Below are 22,111 nucleotides of genomic sequence, written 5' to 3'. Positions count from 1 at the left end.
ACTTACTTCACAGATAAGAAGCTTTTTCTTTACTGAAATTCCCACAGGTGTCTAAAACCTTTGCACAATGCTGATATATATATATGGAATAATCTCCCCAAATATGTTCGGGACTCAGACGCAGTCTCAATCTTTAAGTCTAGACTGAAAACTTACTTGTTTAGTTTAGCTTTTGGTAATTAATGTTTTTTCCTTTAGATAAGGCTGCAGATTCAGGGGTTCATGGACAGAGGGAATTGTGGGTAAACTGAGATGATGGTGCTGTTGTTCTCCCACTGCACACGGTCACTCAGGTTTGTGGAGGGTGGAGTGGGTGGATGCCAGTGTTTCAGGGTGCCTCCATGTCTATGTTACCTTCTGGCTCTCTCTTTTTAGTTAGGCTGTTTTATTCAGATCTGAGTCATTAGCCACACTCTGATAATGTTTTAATATTCTCAGTTTTGCATAAATCCAGTCAAAACGAATTCCATCTCTCTGCCTTCCTCCAAGTGACTGACTGCCCACCTGTCTGACCCGATACCGATGTTGGACCCTCAGGCTCTCATGTCTCCTGTCCGGCCAGACTGATGGAAGTTTCTGAAGTCAGCCTTTTCCATCACCTACCACAGATCAGCTGCTCATCATCCATCTTACTCTCCACTACTGATTACATCCAAGCCATTAGTGGCGCTATTACACTCCTGAATATATAAACCTATGTGGATGTATAAAAGACTTTTTAAATTTTAATTTAAAAGCTGTTTGACCAGTGGTAGGATGGTCCCCCCTTAAATGTGAGTCTTGGTCCTCCCAAGGTTTGTTCCTCCTCCTGCAGCTCTGAGGGAGTTTTTCCTTGCCTCCGCGCTCACTGGGGGTTCTGTATTATGTATATTCTATGTTTAATGTTTTGCCTGATTCTTTGTCCTGTAATCATGTTTCTGTAAAACTGCTTTGTGCCAACACCTGTTGTAAAAAGCGCCATACAAATAAATTTGATTTGATTTGATAGATAGATAGAGGAAGTACAGTAAAGTGTCCAGGAATGCAAATGTACAGGATGTACAGTAAAGTGTACAGGAATAGCACATGACACTATGCAAAAAGAACAATTCCTCCTGGACAAAGTCTTCTAGTTCTTTGACAATAATGTGGAATATGTGTGTTGGGCCTCCAGCACTGATTGTTGTTGTGCTTTCTGCCAGAGATCTCTATGATTTACAGTGGGTTTCAAAAGTTTTCATACCCCTTTTTCACATTTTGTCACCTTACAATCACAAACTTTTGTGATAGACCAAGACAAAGTAGCACATAATTGTGAATTGAAATAAAAATGGTACTTGGTTTTCAAAATTTTAATCAAATAAAAATCTGAAAAGTGTGATTTGCAATATTATTCAGTCCCCCTATATCAACTTATACATCCCCTGATGGAACACTTCATGATTAATTTACATACTGCTATCCCATGACTTCTGGTATATCAGTGTATTATTTGACCTTTTGATTTGCTGTTGTTTATTATCAGTTTGGCTACATTTTATTTCATGTAAATGAATCTTTAAGACATCTGAAGACTTGTGACAGTTTTACTAGATAAAAATGTAATGACACATATGATATCAGAGGTTTTGGCTCCTGAAAAGCAAAACCGTATTATGATAAGTTAGTCAAGTCATAACAGAAGCCCTCAGAGTCTCTGCTGCTTCTGTTTGATTGATTTTGACACCTACTGGTATCTCTGGAACTGAAAACCTGAATCTATTTGCAGTCTGTGTGAAGTTCAAAGATCTTCATCTCATTATCATACGGACAACAATGCTGATGTATTCAGTACACTCGTTCAAACATGTCCATATGCAATTGTGAAAACAATCTGCCACGTTTCTGGAAACTGTTGATTTGAGTGCCGACCTACTTCTACTCTATCACTAACAGAACAGCTGCAGAGTGCAGAGCTGTGGAACACGGACCCAGCTATGATATAACACGAAAGACATGATTCAGAGAGAGAGAGAGAGAGAGAGACATGCAGACTGGTCTTGGGTTTTGTCAGCAGGTCACACGCACACACACATACATTTACATACACACATACACAGATACATACTGATATACACAAACACACACATACTCAGAAGATGCAAGCATGAGTCACCACAATCCAATCAGTCACAGCACAGAATGCCCAACCAGAGGAGGAGATAGAGACAGAGAGGGGGGTAGAAGGAGAGAGGGGGAGAGAAATTGGGAGGAGGTGGAAGGACAAGTGAGAAGATCAAGGACAGAATGTGAGAAAATAACAGAAAGAGAGTGTGTGAAACACAGAGAGGGAGAGAGAGAAGGTGAAACACGCAGAGAGGAAAAGAGAAAAGAGAGAGAAAGAAGAACAGAAGCCAAGAGAATAAATGAAAATCATGGAAAGAGGAAGAGAATGAGAGAAAATGAAGGCAGAGTCAGAAGTACAGAGAGAGGAAAAAGAGGAGAAAGAGAGTAAGTTTGTGAAAAAGGATGAATGGTTGAGTTAGGATATAGTGAGATATCAGAATGCCACTGTCTGAGTGGGTAACATCTACCTCACCATACCTCATTGTTCAATTTAATTATTACATTTCCAGTGGTTTAAAGAAGTGTTTCACATTTTGTCACATTACAACTACAAATGAAATGTATTTTTGGATTTTAGGTGATAGACCTTAAAGAAAGACTCTAGATTAGCTGCAGAAATCCACAGCTCATGTGAGAGAATCTGTTCACAAGACAACTATATGTACTATACTATACACTACACAAATCTGGCCTTTCTGGAAGAGTGGCAAGAAGATATTGTTAAAATAAAGTGGCAAATGTATCCATACCATTGACCATTTTCAAATTTTGTCACCTTACAACCACAAACCTAAAGGTATTTTATTGAGATTTTAAGTGTTAAACCAACACAAAGTAGAACATAATTGTGAAGTGTAATCAAAATGATACATGATTTTCAAAATGTAATCAAATAAAAATCTGCAAAAAGTGCAAAAGTACATCCTCCTTATATATAGCCCCCTATATCAAAAATAAGTAGAGTTACCTTTTCTCTGCGAGTCTTTTGGGCTATGTCTCTACCAGCTTTGCATATCTAGAAACTGTGACTTTTTCCCCATTCTTTATGTTTAGGGTCATTGTCCTGCTGGAAGGTAAATCTCCTTCCCTTTCTTAAGTCTTTTTTTTAGCCTCCAACAGGTTTCAACCACAGAACATGTGTATTTATACTGAGACTAAATGAACTAATTACGTGGCTTCTAAAGACAGTTGATTGCACTTTTTTAAGGGGTTAGAGTAAAGGGGGCTGAATCTTGAATATTGGTGAGAGAATGGAAAAGATAAGAAAAAGTGAAGTGAGCAGATCAAGGATAGAGGGAGAAAGAAAGTTTGAAAATATGCATTGTTACAGTTATTATTGCCCATGTTTAATGAGAAGCACTTATTTCATTGCAAACACAGTATATTACACTAATAAAGTTTTTCAAATGAAAGTGAGTTGAAATTGAATTAAGAGGGTATTAGAGAGAGAAAGAGAAAGAGGATGTGTGTTTCGGAGGAGGTTGAAAGGACGGTGTGAGGAGATAAATATAGAGAAATAAAGATAAGAACAGAGAGAGGGAAAAAGAGACAAAAAGAAAGAGGGACAGACAGAAGCAGATGCCCACCCGTAGTCCGTGGAAGCGAGGGTTGCTGTAGAAAAGCTTCATCTGCTCTGGAGGGAGAGGACCCAGGACCTTCTGGATGGTAAAGAGCTGATCGATCTCACTCTCTCCCGGAAACAAAGGCTGCCCATCACTCAGCTCGCCCAGAATACACCCCACCGACCACATGTCCACCGCCTTCCCATACGGAGCTCTGAGTGAAAGAGCGGGACACAACAGCAGTGATATGAGGGTACTGTTTTAAAAACATTCTTTTGTAAAAAGACAAAGTTTATTTTTTATACTTGTTAGGTCCAACTTATCCCAAATAGCTAAAAGAAAGTAAAAATGTACACCAAACAAAAGTCCGGGTTTAAGGAGGTTACAACTAAAAACTAATTCCTCTCTAATATGTAAATGCTAAGGTTAGGGAACAGGGTTAGGTGTGGGGATACATTCAACATAGAATCATTTAAATTCAACTAAGAATTTATTTTCACTTTATAGACTTTTAGTTGAATGTAAGTTGAGTATCTACAAATCATCAACAATGGACCATCCATGTAAAGTGTTACTCCAATCCCAACTGCCTCAAACCTTGTATTTACACTATTCAAACATGAGCTCATCTAAGCAATTGGTACAGCGTAGGGTTTAGAAGAAAAAAACCCTCATCGCCCACTACTAGGGACGTGTATTGGCCAGAAATTGTCAATACAATATGTATATATAATGATACAGGACTTATGTTTCAATATATTAAAATATATAATAATACTGTAAGCAAGAGGATTGTTTACATCAAGGTTTAAAAAAAAACACAAAAAACATCATAGTATAAAAACAATCTGGGTAAAAGAAAAGTTTTATGCAATTCTAACAGTAGAATCTAAGTATATAGTATGTCAATGCTATACACAACACTAAATGACCTACATCGATTAGAAATTGAGAGTGTTTTTGAAAATCAATACAAACATGACAAAACATAATATTGAGATACGATACAAATGAATCAATATTTTCTTACACCCTTACACACCACTTGACTAGGGGTCATAAACTGCATGATTTCAATTAACATGTGTGCCTTAATATAACTGGGGGAGATTTGTACAGATTTGTACCATCATTTGCGCTGACCAAAAATGAAAGAAAGGAGAAAGATGCCTTTTGGTGAGGTTGTGGGAGGGATGATGGCTTTACTAGTCTGTAAAGACTACAGCTAGTTAATGGTATAGCACAGTACATAGTAAAGGCTACCCTATACACAAGACAAAATATTGGCCTTCCTATGTGATTTTTTATTCCACCTGAAAATGTACAGATGTAGCTGCTGCGTTTTTTTAAAGAGTTGCTGAGCAGTATATATTACTGTAATATGTATATAATACTATACTATATAATACAATATAAATTGGGTTGAAAGAATCAGATGTGTTTTGTGTGCTTTTTCAAATATCTCAGTAGGTATACTGCATTAAGAAACAATTATCAATAATTCACAGATTGCAATGGCAGGCAACGTGGTACTTGGAATTTTTAGTTTGGCCCAGAGGAAAATTCTTTTGCTCAAATGTTAAATTTTGATGTCACAGGAGACTCAGAATTTAAGAGCTAAAGTTTTGTAACCCTAATTAAACAAACACAAACAACTGTCCAATCAGTTTTACTTGTTCTTGAACCTTTGAGTTTGCATAGCAAATAAAAACAAAATGCAGAAATAACACTTGAAATATGGTACACTTTTACATCCTTAAACCTTTATACAACGAGCTGTTTATCTCAGGAGACACATTTGAGCAGCAGAAGACTTTGTCTTTCCATCTGATCTCTTTGTTGTTTAGGAGAAACTACAGAGACATTAAGAAGCTATCTTTTTTCTATTTATCTGGGGGATTGATACATAGTTTACTGTTTGAGAACCATTGCTGCAGTGTAAGAGAATCACACAAAAAGTCAGTTTCATGAAGAAATCAGTGGTCATTGTTTCCAAGCCTCTGAACCTGTCAAAAGTTGAACCCTGTGAAAAACAAACAGACATAGACAAACATAAACAAACACAAAGAAAACTGACCCCAGCAGTAGTTCAGGTGAGCGGTACCACCTGGTGGCCACATACTCAGTGTAGTTAGCGTCATTTCCTTCCGAGAGGTCACGAGCAAAACCTGAGAGTAACAGGTGAAGATGTGAGAGAGAAAAAAGATAGAAAAAAGAAAAAAAAGAGAAGGTAAGAACATTAGTCTGGCAGAACTGCAACAATACAACCCATCAGTGATGCAAGAGCACACCCACTCTCCATAAACCAATAATGCAAGGAGAGCACATTATGCTGTATATGGAGAACAGCCGGAAAGCAACTTAGCATGTGTGTGGGTGTGTTTGTGTTTGTGTGGGTGTGTTTATATTCGATCTGGAGATGGAAACAATGACATGCGTCTGCAGTGTTACTCCACCAGGCCATGTGTGTGCAGTCTGCTCTAGCATGCTGTAGGAGAAACAAAATGGCAGGAGCCTAAGTAGATCACGACTGGCATTCTGCCCTCAATATGGAGTGTGAGACAGAAGACCTGCTGCTGGTCGCCCAGATACACACACACACACACACACACACACACACATCGCTTGTACACATCCAGAAGAAAAGAGCAGTGAATGCCAATAAGGCAGCGTAAACTAGACCTCACGTAGACAGATAAAAATAATGACTCAGAAATCCCTGGAAAAATAACATCTTGTCAGAACATCACGTCCTCCTCGATCTGACTGCACTGCTCTCAGCTGACTGCGTCACACTGATTGAAATAGTCCTCTTATAAGTGCTGGCCATGGGAATAGCATGCTCCACTTTTAGCAAAAGTGCCAGATACCAGACTAGTCGGTCTAATTTCAACAAATGTCTTTGGAACCCACTATTTATTTATTCACTTGTTTTCCAATTAACATCCATTAAGTACTTTATTCTGGAGATATTATGTGAAGAAGATCAGAGGTTCTTCACAAATATAAGATAAGATAAGGCCTGGTAGTTCAGGCCAGATTATCTAGGCCAGATACTCCAGGCCTGCACAAGGACGGCGATACAAAGAAAACAGGATCACTAAAGGTACTGCTCTGATACTCACACCATCACGTGTTTATCTCTACATTACAGTATTTTAGACTTCATTGGCAACTAGAATATTTCCCAGGTTAGGAATGATGTTGTTCAGATGACTATGTTAAACATACCTCTGTGAAAACACTTTTCCAGTGTGAGAAAATGATTCAACACTGTGCATTGCTTATAGAGATGCGTAGATTCCACCTTTGTCCATCCGAGTAAGCGTATTTTTGTATACCTACTTAGGATGCAATTAGGAGAAAGCAATCAGAAGTATTATGTAATAGTGTAGTTGTAACTGTAAATTAGTGCAATGCAACAGTTACTTACTTTGTAAGTTACTTATTTACTTAGTTTGTCTCATTTCATTTAGTTTTTTTCATGAATTGTGTGGTGGTCACAATATTGCTAAGTAACCAATTATTATTGTTTACGAAAACGAACAAAATAACGAAAACTGAAAGTGAAAAAAACATTTGTGTTAAATAAATCTAATAAAAACGATAATTAAACTGGAACTGTATTGTGTGTTTATAAAACTAACTAAAACGAACTGAAATTACCGATAGAATTCATGTGAAATTTAGTTATAAACGCTTTTCACTGCCGGAGTTGTACAGAGGGCGGTGTTGTGCCGATTCTGTTTGCGAAGCAGAGTCGGATTTAGCAGGGAGTCGGATACGGCACAGCAGCGGCAGCAGCGCGGTGGCACCTCGTGGTCCGCTGCGTTTGTTCTCGTTTAAAGCGCTCGCGCTAGCTGAAAAATACGACAGAAAACACTGAGAAACTGCAGAATTATGTGTGGGATTTAGGGCTGCAGCTATCGATTCTTTTTGTAATCGGGTACTCTACTGAAAAATCGATTCGATTAATCGAGTAATCGGATAAAACATTTTTTTTGTTAAAGAGCAATTAAAAAGGAATTTTACTCAATAATGAATGACCAATTGGTTTCCTTTTTTAGATAAGTTATATTTTTTAATTCACAACATTTCCAAATTGCAAATACAAATAAATAAAACAATAAATAAATAAATACCACAATAAAAAAAATAAATTTAATTACATTACTTTCACATTTGGATTTCTTGTAAATAACAAATATAGGGTATAAATCAATAAAAAAGGCATAAACATCGTCTTTGTGTTGTGCATCTTAGCTTCTGAGACGTTGTCAGTTCTGCCAGTGTTGGATCAGTGTGCTGCATTCTTTTACCACCAAGCCGCTTCTCCAAAATATATCAGGACCTGTGCAATAATTGTGACACACAAGTATTACAAATGTTGCTTTTTTCTTTATTTATATGTTGGACTATTTGGGTCTAATTACATCACTAAGACTAATAACTCTAATAATAAGTTCATGGCCGTGCATTTATTAAGATTGACACCTATCGCACTGGGGCACATTAGACACTAGTGGTAATCAATATTTTACCCAATAAATAAGAGACACACTTCCTTATATGAACAACACAGTGTTCATACTTTTTTCTCTCACTGGCCAAATGTACTCTTAGATGAAGAAATCAAGCATTTAGTTTCCAGCCAAAGTAACTTCAGTTTAGCTAACTTTTAACATTTTTATTGTTTATATTCTGAACTCCACAGCGCTGTGTTTACTGTTTACATAAAGCCTGTATGAACTCTGTTCTAATAAACTAACCACACATTATAGACAGTGCTTCTATTAATTCACACTCCAAAGCGCTGTTGTTTTGTTATTAATTCACATTAATGTTAATCTCATTGATTTATTATAAGTTATATTTACCTGCTCTCTCGGCGTCCTCGCGTCTCGGGTGTCCTCGGCTCAGATGGTGCAGCATTAAAACGCGCTGTTTTGGCACTGCACCGAGTACAGGTCACAGTTCGAACATAAAATGCTTTTATTCCTTTAAAATCGCTGTTTTCTCTCGCCACTTCCATTTTTGCCGCTGCTCAAACCTCCGTCTCCTTGTTCCCGGGCAGGGTGACGTAACGCTGAGCGCGTTGTCAAAATAAAAGTCGCGAAAATACCGCGCGCTGAGTTTATTAATTAAATAAACGATTACTCGAGGCACAGAAAATTAACCTCTAGTGGTCACTAGTATGAATAAGTGAATGCTCTGTGAGCCGGTGTTTGTGAGAAAGTGCTCCGATTTAGAGAGAGTGTTTTAGTTCAGTGGAGGAGTGGGCAGGGAAGAACGACAGGATTTAGGCTCTTGCTCGCGAACATTAAACACCTCCATGGCTCTGCAGGAGGCGGCCATGAGCCAAGGTGGGTGAGGCCATGAATCCTAATTTACAGGTTGACATCAATCCAGGGGCTTTTCCTGATTTATTTATTTTTTCTGTCTGTTTTATTTTATTGGTTAATGCAGGCAATGGGGGTAGAGGAACAGTTTCAGGAGCAGCATGCATATACAACTCGGAGTGACCTAAGAACATCTGCTGTGCTGTAGATCTGGAAATGAATATCATTTGAACTTAAATGATGAAGCTGTCAGTAACAAGAGTCTGACTGTTTGCCTATAGCACAGAAATGTGCACTATAGGCACACAGTATCGGATGTTGGTATTGGAGCCTCGTTTGCGATTACGAGTACGAGTAAATGAGCATGGTATCAGTCAGATTTTAGGTAGGGTGGGGTAGGGTGGAAGGCCCCAGTGGTACTTACCATGCACAAAGGGGGTCTCCAACTGAAATGTTTGAAAACCGCAGTTGTAAAATGCAGCCTAAAATTATTTTTTATTAATTACAATCATAGTTAAGACTTATTTTGATCTTCCAGTAAGCCAGCTTGCTACAAACGTTAGCTAGCTCACAACTAACCTTAGTTCTCTGCCTAAAAAAGTTTGTTAGCCCTCTGCTAACCACAGTTCTCTTCCTGACAACGCCAGCTAGCTCGTCGCTAACATTAGCTAGCTCTTCACTAACCTCAGTTCACTCCCCAATAACGTTGGCCGGCTCACAGCAAACAACAGTTCTTTTTCTGATAATGTTAGCTAGCTTTTCACTAATGTTAGTTCTCTTCCTGATAATGCTAGCTAGCTTGCCGCTAACCTCAGTTCTCTGCCTGATAACGTTAGTCAGCTCATCGCTAACAGTCCACAGCCACTGAGCCCACTGGCATCCAATTTTCTACCAGCATTAAACGCACTGTCTGAGAATTTTATATTTACAGCAATTTTACATCCAACATCCAGCGCTTTAAAAGAAAATATTTTTTTAAGAATTATAGTTTTGTTTACTTAGACACCCCAGCCATGAGACCTGCTGAATTAGAACAGAAACATGGCAACACCCTTGTTCCTTACTATTGTTGCTTAAAATGCACCTTATGAATGAAAATAGACCAGAAAATAGATGTTCACTGACAGTGCGCCTTATATTCTGTAAAAAACTCTAAGACAAGAACCATCTGTAATGGCTAGATGACTGTCAGAACATCTCCAAAACATCATGCAGGTCTTGTGAGGTGTTCCCATTATTCAGTGGTCAGTAGCTACTGTTTTACAGTCAGCAGCTAGCTGTAAATATGACTGTGTAAAAGTGATTCTTCTCTCACATATACATTCTGAAGCAGGACCCTTTCACTGTGGGCTGGAAAACACCTGGGTAACTCTCGCATTTCTAAAAATGCACTAACACCTCCCACATACACTGGAGCCTTTCTAGCTGATACGTCACTGAGGGCTATTTTGTAGGATCCTTCCAACGTGGCAGAGAAAGCATCTTTTGTTTTTGAGGAACTCAGTGATTAGTATAAAACGGGTGTGTCTATAGGAGGCAGGGCTGAACTGGGAACACAATTCAGCCATGGATTTTTTCTAGACCTGCCCACTTTAATTACAGTAACTGCAAGTGATAACACCCTATTCACCCACAATGTGCAAGTCACAACAACTCCATTCCAAAAATAAATAAAACATGCCTGAACCATGGTCTCCTATAGCAAGCATAGTCCTCGTACAGCACAAATACAGACAATATTTAAACTTTATATTCATTTATTTGAACCATTAAAAGGTTCATCACATATACATAAACATGCCAAAAGTCGTGGGGAGTGTAAAATACCAGGACTGCCAAACCAATATTGATACTTATTACCATGTCAAGTCATGGTACAGCACTATGCAAATAGATCATGAAGTGTTACCTCAGGAGGTGGCCTGGGAATGCCACACCTGTAGCATATGTTGGGTGAAGTGAGGTTGAACACTGGACATCATGCTCATGGCAAAGAAGTGTGAATTATGGGATTTGGAGCTAAGCCTGATAGCAGGTGCCAGATGGGTGGCAAATTCCATTTCTGAATTTGTCAGTACAAATAGTTAAGCAGAAATCACATCCACAGTCACAGCAGGAGGCCAAACATGCATCTACCCCACGTCAGTAGAGTGTTCTTTAGCTTCCATGGATCATAACTACATTGTCCAATAAATTAGATTCATTTAACAAAAATGTTTGGAATTTTTTGAAGCCAGAAAGGCTATGGCAAAGTCTGCTTCAAGTGCAAATCTGGACTTTGAATCCAATTTCTAGTCCTGGGTTTTGTTCTGTCTGTGAAGAACTAATGCAATTGACTGGCCACATAGTGCAACACCTTTCAAGGAAAATAAAGCCCTGGCTGGAAACTGGAATCAAGGTCCATATTGTTGCCTCATGTTCTATGGCATTGTTCAAAAAAAACTTTGCTTATATTCCAAGAGATGAAAGAAATTCAAAGTACTAAATCTTCTTTTAGAATCATCTCATGTATTTTCCACAGTAGTTTATTCACTGTTAAAGAAACACAGAATTATCTGCATGTTTATGGCAGTAGGGGTGGCAGAAAATATCTGTAAAAAAGTGGAATGTTTGTGGCACATTTGCAGACAGAATGTTACTGTATGTTTATGTCCTCAGTCAAAAAATGTAGCAGTAAAATATTGTGTACAATAACATATTATGCATTACATATATACAGAAGTGTCTCGAAAAAATGCTCACAATAATGTAAAAAGTACACAGTAATCACTATAAACAGTATGCTGCACCATTGTTACTGCTCTTTAATTGGTGTCTGCAGCTGATCCCTAAAGCTTTCAAAGTTACAAGGCTTCTTGAAGTCAAGAGTGCAAATAATGAATGAGATAAAGCTGCACCTGGAATAAACACTTCACTTTTACAGTAAAGGTAAATCATGAAAATGATCAGGGGTGCCCAAACTTTTTCAAACCACAGTATTTTCTACGTAGTATTTTTTTATTTTTTTTTGAAGGGGAATTAGAGTATAAACAGGCTGGATCACTGTGGGTCATTTCTTGGCAAATCAGCAGTCGACATTGTAAGCATCAGAAGATGCAGTCAGCTTTTACCCACAGCCTATTTTTTCCTAATAAATTCAAGTTTTCCAACCCACTGTGTCCCTCATCATGCACCCCATCAATCCTCCCACTGTGAGTGACAGCTGAAGGACACCCTAAAATAACTGCCTTTGCTTGAAGAGAGAGGAACTTACCAAAATCACACAGCTTGAGCACATCATCCGAGCTGATGAGGAGGTTCTCTGGCTTAATATCTGCATGGATGAATGAGAGAGAGAGAAAGAAACTCTTCAGAGTTAGAAAAGAACTACTTCCCACTCAACATGCTCAATAGAGTACTGCAGAACTTGTAGTTTCCTGCAGAAATTCAGAAGTAGCACACAATGTTTTTACTGGATGAAAATATGTTTTATGAATAGATAACACACAGATAACACTCAAACTTGAGGTGTAACTTCATAAGTTCGTAAGTTTCATACACTTTTTTTTGTTTTTACAGTATTGCACTCTTTAAAACCCACAGGAAGTCATTAATAACTATAGCACTGCTGCTTTGTTGAGACTGGTGTTATTTGGTCATGTAAGTGTTTTTGTCTGACATCATTATGTGTGTATGTTGTGGATCAATACCTGGAGAGCTTTGGTCAGAGTGCCATTACTGTGCAATACTGTCACCCCTAAACCACTTTTCCATTGTAGAGCTGTACAGTAATCGTTCTGGTGGCTTTTCCTCTTGGACATGGTTCGGCAAAGATCGCTTACAAACCGGATTGGGGCTAGAGAACTGTTCAGTGGGAGGGGTTAAAGACTGAGGGATTGGACTATTGGCTAGCCAAGATGGGTCGCCCCCATACCAACATGAAATGAACCCCATTGCTGGCTTTGCAATGCAAATGTGATGTTGGATGAACCCAGTCATTGTCATTGCTAATGTGCTGACATTGTTGGACAATGCTGGTGGCAATGTGGGACGAGGATCATAGCTGACATAACACACAGTTTTCTACTTTGAATTTAGAAAGCTAGTATATTATGTTTTGTGTACCTCCTTGTTGTGATTCACCAACACAAGCATATCCAATTACTTTTGCTACATTAACATATTGTATATACAGGTGCTGGTCAACGAATTAGAATAATTTGAAATAGTGCAATCATGAAATTCTTTGAATGCATTTTTTGTGCAGAAAGCAAATCAGGTGTTCACCGCACCTGTCCTACTCGTTAGACTAATCACAGAACTCGTTACCTGGAAAAAAAATTGCTCAGCTGAGCTTTCCAAAAGGCCCATTTAGGCCATTTAACTGTGACACTGTTGTTTCATTGAATTAGAATAAATGCTCGAATTTTTGTTTTCCGTGAAGAGTGTTCACTGTGCAGTATAAAGTCAGGGTTGAGTAGAATTTCTAAGTTGTAAAATCAATCATGGGTAAGCAGCGCGACCTCTCAACCGGAATAGTGGCTCAAATTCAAGCCCTTCGCCAACAAGGCTTGATCCAAACTAAAATTGCTGAGCAGCTCGGCATCAGCCAGTCTTCCGTCTGCAAAGCTCTCAAGAAAAACTGCAGCAAGCGCACCAACTGTTCCGGCGTCCGAAAAACCTCTGCTCGCGACAACAAGCAGCTGAGAAAGATCGCAGTCAGCAACCAGTTCAAGTCCACTTCCGAGCTCACCGACTTGTGGAACAAGCAGACCGGCACTGACGTCTCCAGATCAACCACTTACCGTCGTCTGCGCGAACTCGGCTTCAAATCTCGCGTTACCAGCAGTAAAACCGATGCTGAACAAGAAACAAATGGAGAAACGGCTGAAGTGGGCCAAAGAACATGGCGAGTGGACTGCTGAAGACTGGCAGAAAGTGGTCTTCAGTGACGAATCACGCTTCTGCATCTCCTTCGGTGACCAAGGTCCTCGTGTCTGGCGTCGTGGTGGCGAAACCTACAACCACGAGTGCGTGAAAAGATCCGTCAAGTTTCCCCAGAGCGTTATGGTCTGGGGATGCATGTCCGCTCGAGGTGTAGGGAAACTCTGCTTCCTCAAGAAGACTGTCAATGCTGCCGTATATCAAGATGTTCTGGAAACATTCCTGATTCCGACTGTTGAGGAACAGTTCGGCGAAGAAGACTTCATATTTCAACAGGATCTTGCACCGGCTCATGCGGCAAAGTCGACCAAAGATTGGTTCACTAAAAAACAGCTTGAAGTTTTGGCATGGCCAGCCAACTCGCCTGACCTCAATGTCATTGAAAACCTTTGGGCCATCGTCAAGCGGAAAATTCGCGACAGAAAGCCTACTACGCTGGACCAACTGAAGCAGAACATCGCCACTGCCTGGGAAGCTGTGAGTGCAGAAACTTGTGACAAGCTGGTCAAATCGATGCCGCGGAGACTTCAGGCAGTCATACAAGCCAAGGGGGCAGCCACAAAATACTGAGAAAGTGATGATTGTAATTATAATAAAAATTATTCTAATTCAATGAAACGGTTTCTCCATTATTCTAATTCAATAAAACAACAGTGTCACAGTTAAATGGCCTAAATGGGCCTTTTGGAAAGCTCAGCTGAGCAATTTTTTTCCAGGTAACGAGTTCTGTGATTAGTCTAACGAGTAGGACAGGTGCGGTGAACACCTGATTTGCTTTCTGCACAAAAAATGCATTCAAAGAATTTCATGATTGCACTATTTCAAATTATTCTAATTCGTTGACCAGCACCTGTAAGGCCCAATATCCAGCCATATGTTGTCAAACTTAGGTTTGAACTTGAGTCAGACTTCATTTCATATTTCTACACTATTTGCAGCATTTGTAACATTTCTGCATTGAAAAATAACATGTAAAAAAAAAAACTGTTTCCACAGTATTTCCACCATATGCCATATCACATGTCCTCTGCACTTGTTCTCTGTAAGCCATGACACTATGAGACAAATAGCCAAAGGATAAAAAATAGCACTTAATGCATGTGAGAGCTCATAGGCTACTCGGAAGTGGGGCAGTTGCTTGGGTAAGCAGCTCCATCACACTGGCCTAGTTAAGACCAAGCTCTCTCTATTCAGTCTCCTAAACTGGAATAAAAGGTAAGGTCGGAGGGACGGGAGGGTTATTTAATTCTCAGATTTTCCAGTATAGATAAATCTTGCAATGTATAACCTAATCCATTATCATTTTGAGATAATGTTGATTACTTGGATGTTTAAGTTATATAATTAAATGAAAGCACAATGTAAATAAAAAGGCAGATTCACAGTTTCAAGGTTTTTGAGAGACTGTGATAATATAAAATTGTAAGCAAAAAGAGTTCTAAAACCTTACTAAAAAAAGTGGTATCTGAGTTGCTACCGTTTTTACACTGCCAAATATCATAAGACACTAGTACTGAGTCCTATGAATATTGCTATGTGCCATGGAATCTAAAGAACACTGCACCAACACAAATCCTATTGTGTACAGACTGGATGGACCAATAGAAACGCTTCAAAATTACTTAGCATAAATTATTTTTTACATTGGTTTCCATTAGAAGGTAAAAATGTGGGGCGCCGAGTGGTCCAGCGGTCTAAAGCGCTGCCACTATGAGCGGGAGGTCGCAGGTTTGAACCCCCGCTCTGCACTCAGAGGGAGCACAATTGGCCCTGCTCCCTCCGGGTGGGTAGATGGCGCTCTCTCCCTACATCACTTCAAGGGTGATGTCTTCAGCACAGGGCGTCTGTGAGCTGATGTACCGGAACCGAGCCGCTGCGCTCTCCTCCAAATGCGCTGGCTGCTCGGCAATGCTGCATCAGCAGCAGCTGGAAAAGAAGCAGGGGCTGGCTTTACATGTATCGGAGGAGGCATGTGTTAGGGTGAATCCCATTTCTCCCCTTGGCCCTACCCCTTACCCCTACCCCTCTGTTTTGCGCGTGCACGTCAAGGGGTAGGGGTGTCCCGATTCCTGTTAGGATGAAGTGGTAGGGGTAAGGGGTAGGGCTAGTTAGCCCTTCAAACGGAGATTTTCCAGACCCACACTTCGTACCGAGGGGTATGAGAATGACTGGCAAGATGGCAGAACAAGCGACCAAAGAAAGTATTTTCCATGTTAAAAATTACGATTAGCACTGTATTACCTTAGTTTGTTGTGTAGTTTTGATGTTTTATGGCTGAATTCTTCGTAACAAGCATAAAAAGTTCGCTAGTAGTTCGTTTCGGTAGCTAGCTAGCTAGCTAACTTTCCCGTTCCACCTTAAATGGTGCAACAGACGGCAGGCGCTACCGCATTTAAGGCAGAACGGAAAAAATAAATCTAATAAAAAATAATCAGAGCTAATTTCAGCTCCCCATCACAGAGGAATTAAGGAATGGACAATATTAATTAATTTCTGCACCTCTTGCCCCCTTTCTGTACACATACAATGCCCTAAAGTTAACTAGTTAACCAGCAGCTAGGCTACTGAACTTTAGCGCTCCACTGCTATCATCACATCAGCCCAGCAGCGTCACCTACACACCTCCGCTAGTAGCCTGGTCATAAATCAGTGCTATTTATTTATGTATTTATTGTTCATTGACAAACGTCATTGTGATATACCAGTGATTCCTCTGTCACTGAGGACCCATATTCTTGCACATTATGTTGTTTTTGTAACACATTACCTGCTCCAGGACCAGTGTTGGGAACCAGTGTGATATACAATTTCTAGTATATTATGGAGGCTATTTTCAATAAGATTCACCTTTCACCGGGTGCTTGAAGGGTTGTCCCAATTCCTAGGGGTAGGATTTTACCCCTTCCCCTTGTAACTCCGTTCCAAGGGGAAGGATTACACTCGAAAAGAAGGGGTAGGGGTAAGGGGTAGGGCCAAGGGGAGAAATGGGATTCACCCTTAGTCTTCACCCTCCTGGGTGAATGAGTGGGTTGTGTAATTGGCCGTGTAAATTGGGGAGAAAATGGGAAAAATTTGAAATAAAATTATAAAAAGTTAAAAATGTTCCTTTTACTGTAAGGTTGTTTTAGAGGTCCACGTTTTTTTGGTGGCAGCCCACTGGCTATGTTTTAGTTGTTGTGGTAAAAGAAGCATTGATGCACTGACCCATATACATACACTCAAACATACACAGTGAGGTCCTTACCCCTATGCACGATGTCATTCTTATGGCACCAGTGGATGGCTTTGATTAGCTGGTAGGTGTAGTTCCTCACTTTGTCGGGCGGTGCTCCGTTTGGCAGCTCTTCCAGCAGCTCCAGCATGTTCTACATCAGCATGAGCAAAAACAAGCCTCTTTAGCAGCATGAAAACTAAGTCCTAAAATAGAGAATAAACTCTGACCAAGGTGAACCGAGATAACTTCACTGTACAGATGATGAAAAATGAACATCTCATTAACTATTCACTCTGCAATTCCGTCCTGTCATGTATCTCCAAAGAAGTGACTTCTCCTTACAACGTTTCCTGCCTACACTATGTCAGTGTGAAAGCCTTTGGTAGAGCTGGGTGTTGAGGACATATATTTTTTGTGCTAGAAGCTGAAACACACTCTGTTGGCAAGGAGTTCAGTATCAGTTTGTAGGAAAAAGATAAAAAGTACCAAAACACTCAGCCATAACATAAAAAAATGGAATGGGTGAAGTGAGTCACGGTTTGACTACATGGTTTTTGAGCTTGATGTGTTTGTTAGAAGCAGGAAACAACGAGAAAAACACAAACTTTGCCTTGTGGAATATTCTAGGTAAGCAGTGGTGAGTTCCATGGGTGCTTACGGCTCAATTTCGTTTTAAATTAAATTTTGAAAACATAAAGCTATCATTATTTATAAACAAAGTGTTGAACAAACCAGCATACATTTTAGATTTTATATTCTTCTAAGCAGCCACATTTAGCTTTGATAACAGATTTGCACACTCGAGGTCTTGGAGGAGTTTCTGGAGGTGCTGAGCAAAAGTTGCTGCTTTTCCTTTACTCTGTGAAGCTCCAGCTCATCCCAAATCACCAACACAATTGAGTTTAGGTCAGAGGATTGTGAAGGCCCCATGTCTAATCTTTATTGTAGAACATAAATTAAATAAAGCAATAAAGAAACATTAATTAAGATTACGTCCTTTTCTGCCTTTTCTGGTTTGGGACTTTTGACTTGTACTTATACAGTACCAGTTAAATGTTTGGGCACACCTTATTCAATGCTTTTTCTACACTGTAAATGTAGTAATTTAGAATGGAGAATCATTTAGTAAACTTACAAGTAAAAACAAACAATCTGTGATGCATTTAGTTGCTCTTATCTGGGGTGCTGTTAAATTACAGTTTCTGAGGCTGGTAACTCTGATGTACTTATCCTGTGCAACAGAGGTAACTTTTGCTCTTCCTTTCCTGGGGCGGTCCTGATGAGAGCCTACATAGTTGAGTAGTTCTTGCCATAACATTCCTCAAATAAAGCTATTCACTGTGTACCTCTTCACAACTTTACAACTGATGCTCTAAAACACATTAATTCAAGTAATTAACACAGCTGTTAACTGAAAGCCATGTTCAGCACAGCTGTTAACTGAAAGCCATGTTCTGCACAGCTGTTAACTGAAAGCCATGTTCAGCACAGCTGTTAACTGAAAGCCATGTTCAGCACAGCTGTTAACTGAAAGCCATGTTCTGCACAGCTGTTAACTGAAAGCCATGTTCAGCACAGCTGTTAACTGAAAGCCACGTTCAGCACAGCTGTTAACTGAAAGCCATGTTCTGCACAGCTGTTAACTGAAAGCCATGTTCTGCACAGCTGTTAACTGAAAGCCATGTTCAGCACAGCTGTTAACTGAAAGCCATGTTCTGCACAGCTGTTAACTGAAAGCCATGTTCAGCACAGCTGTTAACTGAAAGCCATGTTCTGCACAGCTGTTAACTGAAAGCCATTCTAGGTGAGTCTACCTCATAAAGCTGATTGAGAAAATGTGAAGATTATTGCATAGCTGTCATAAGTAAATGGTGCTACTTTAAATATTCTAAAGCCTAGCCTTGTGCCAACAGATTCATGTTTATCTGCTACATAGTGTCCTATTATATGGGCAATACTTTTCAACAAGGTCTATACAAGCTTTATATCTGTGTGCAGTTTCACATCTGTGTCAGCAATGGGTACACTTTAAAGTAGCTGAATGCATTTATTAGAAGGCGTGTCCACAAAGATTGTATATATGGTAAATGTATAGATATGGATGGCAGTCTTTAAAAACTTTCCCATTAAAGTGGCACTACATTAGTCTGCTATCTGTATGCCGTGTATACTTTGTTATCTGCTGTGTACTGTATCCTGGTCCTCACAAAAGACTGAGGTATATATTAACTAAAGCATTTCATATAGCAGCCTGCCGTTCGTATTTAAGAGGTCACAGGCATATGTGTGTGTGTGTATGTTCTCTTTTGATTTTACAGAATACATTCCTTCAGGTGTGTACCTTTTCCACATACTCGAACACCAGGTAGAGTTTCCCCCGCCGCCGGAAAGCCTCCTTCAGCTCCACAATGTTCTCCTGCTTCAGCGTGCGGAGCATCTTCAGCTCCCGCAGGGTTGTCTCCTTCACCTCCTCATTCTCTGCACAGGGAGTGAGTGAGTAATTAGCCTCACGCTGATTAAAAAGATAGTTGTACTACTCTGTGACATACTTTTGTTCATTTACAGGTAACAGTGTTTAAATATACAGTAACTGAGATGATTCAACAATTTGTCATGGTGATTTCAGAGTTAAGAATGTGGTTGAGAAGAGAGAGCTTTTACAGCAGCTCTGGCTGATGTTAGCTGAATGTTTACTGCTCCAGCTGATGTTAGCTAGATGCAGTGTTGGGCACGTTAATTTGAACAAGTAATTAGTTATAGTTACTCGTTACTTCTCCAAAAAAGTAACTGAGTTACTAACGGAGTTACTCCACTATAAAAGTAATTAGTTACCAGTAAAAGTATCTATTGCGTTACTTTTTATTATTCGCCCGTCAAAAAAAGGAAATCAATTATGCATTTACTATTATTATTAGAAAAATAACAGACGAAAATAAACCCAAAATGTTGACAAAAATATAATCTAACAAATTTCAAAAAAACAAAACGAAATTCTCCACACAACCAAAGAAAATTACTAAAACTTGCAATACTGAAAAAAACGGAAAAACGCGTCTGGGGATGAAATTAAACAAACCAAGCCACACTCAAAGGAAATATGTATATATAAACAAAACATTGTTCTAATGACCATTAAAATGGTATTAATATAACAGCTTCACCAAAAGAGAATAGAGCTTAGATCGGGCCCAAAATGTGCACATTCTGCCAGAGCCCGACCCAACCCGAACCATAAACTGTCATTATGAGCCCGAGCCCGACCCGATCCGCCCCATAAACCGTCTGTTTTCAGGCTGTTTGAATGAGCGAAATATAATCAGAATTATGTTAATTAACACTGTAACATAAAAGCATTGAACTATTATTTAATTTAAATGATTTTTAAGAACAGCTACACACAGCGCTGCAAGTCAAACGCGGAGGCGTTCACGTGAGCCCAGAGCTACGTGATTACATTTTAATTTTATTTTGTTTTTATTTTTTCTGTTAAGTAAGTTTTTAGGGTGGGCTTGCTAGTTTTTATTAGTTTTCACACATCTCACACACTGTATCTCCTGTTTCTCTTTCATCTGCCTGGCGCTCATATTGTAATCCCATACATAGTTCTGCAGTTTCAGTGTTTTCTTTTGTATTTTGCGGCTAGCGCGAGCGCTTTACACAAGAACTAACGGACCAAGAGTGCCGTGCGCTCGGCACAACAACTCCCGCTGTACAACTCCGCTGTACAACAGCGCTGTACAACAGCGCTTATAAATAAATTAAACACGAAAATGAGGGTATTCTATCAGTAATTTCAGTTCGTTTTAGTTAGTTTTATTAACACAAAATACAGTTCGAGATAGTTATGTTTTTTCCTTTTAATTATCGTTTTTATTAGATTCAGTTAACAAATGTTTTTTCACTTTCAGTTTTCGCTATTTCGTTCGCTTTAGTGAACAATAATAATTGGTTACTTAGCTATATTTGATTATCACACCAGAGCTTTATATAAAATAAAAATAGGAGCCCGATTTCGGGTCGGTCCTCGGGTCAGGTCGGGTTCGGGCAGAGAATCTAAGCTCTAAAAGAGAAAGCAGCAGCACCACAAAAACCGGAGCAGCTAAAAAGAGCTTAACGTCCTTAATTCGGAACTTGGGCTGTCCACGGCAATCACTGAATTGATTAGAGCAGCAAATCGTCACAATTTTGCCTCACTTCACCACGCCAAACCACAGGCACAGCGGCCAGAAGCTCAAGTTCACCGGAAAGAGGAGGGGTTAACCAGGGCAAAGCGAAGCTAAAAAAAAAAAAAGTTCATAGAGCTGCTAAAGTAACGTGCAGTAACGGGGTGTCGGAAATGGTAACAGCGTTATAGTTACAGTCATAGTAATTAGATTACTCGTTACTGAAAAAAAGTAACGGCGTTAGTAACACCGTTAGTTTTAACGCCGTTACTCCCAACACTGGCTAGATGTTGTCTACTTTAGCTGATATTAGGTCCATGGTTAATTTCACCTAATCTGAGCTATATTAACAGTTTGATATTAGCTAGTCTAGCTAATATTAACTAGCTGGTAATAATATAAAGTAGCTAGACTTTAACTACCATAGCTAATATTAGATACATGGTAACTATTCTAGATCATGAAAGACAAATGCTAAAATTCTAGCTGACATATAGCTCATGTTAGAGAAGAGTCCTCATAATAATCAAACATTGGACCAGTTAGAAGTAGTGTTAGCTTATTAGCTCATCTGAAGGCTAGTTTGCATTAATAAAATGTATTCCTCTATATGTGCTGCTAAAATGTGCTACAATGTGTTTGTAAACACTCACTAGCACTTAACACTAAAACCAAAAACAGCACATGGTCAGTGAGTACTAGACTGTGTCATGGTAGTTTTTGAAACTAATATTATGCCCATTGCATAAGAAAAGTTGAATAGTAAATGGATCAACAAAAATGATCCATATTACCTCAAATAAACAAATTATTATTATTTTATCT

General features: G+C 39.4%; 1 protein-coding gene and 1 long non-coding RNA gene across 4 annotated transcripts in view; both read right to left on the bottom strand.

The window, feature by feature from the left end:
* The window catches only part of LOC103029134 (cyclin-dependent kinase-like 5), a 145,844-nt gene that overhangs the window by 33,977 nt on the left and 89,756 nt on the right, over positions 1 to 22,111 (bottom strand). For all 3 annotated transcript variants that reach the window (XM_049486404.1, XM_049486406.1, XM_049486405.1), the window contains exons 5-9: positions 19,465 to 19,601; positions 17,154 to 17,274; positions 12,240 to 12,299; positions 5,725 to 5,815; positions 3,672 to 3,861 (exon numbers count right to left, since the gene is read on the bottom strand). In XM_049486404.1, the coding sequence (XP_049342361.1) occupies positions 3,672 to 3,861; positions 5,725 to 5,815; positions 12,240 to 12,299; positions 17,154 to 17,274; positions 19,465 to 19,601 (599 nt within the window). The remainder of the gene's footprint in view (positions 1 to 3,671; positions 3,862 to 5,724; positions 5,816 to 12,239; positions 12,300 to 17,153; positions 17,275 to 19,464; positions 19,602 to 22,111) is intronic.
* Positions 7,787 to 8,817, bottom strand: LOC125806762 (uncharacterized). The gene is made up of 2 exons (XR_007441595.1): positions 8,525 to 8,817; positions 7,787 to 7,998 (listed from the first exon to the last, which is right to left on the bottom strand). It is a non-coding gene; the product is annotated as an uncharacterized LOC125806762 (long non-coding RNA).

This window comes from Astyanax mexicanus, chromosome 13 (genome assembly GCF_023375975.1).
Source record: "Astyanax mexicanus isolate ESR-SI-001 chromosome 13, AstMex3_surface, whole genome shotgun sequence".
Lineage (NCBI taxonomy): Eukaryota > Metazoa > Chordata > Actinopteri > Characiformes > Acestrorhamphidae > Astyanax > Astyanax mexicanus.
The sequence above is the reverse complement of the archived record's forward strand: the minus strand, read 5'-3'. Positions and strand labels throughout refer to the sequence as shown.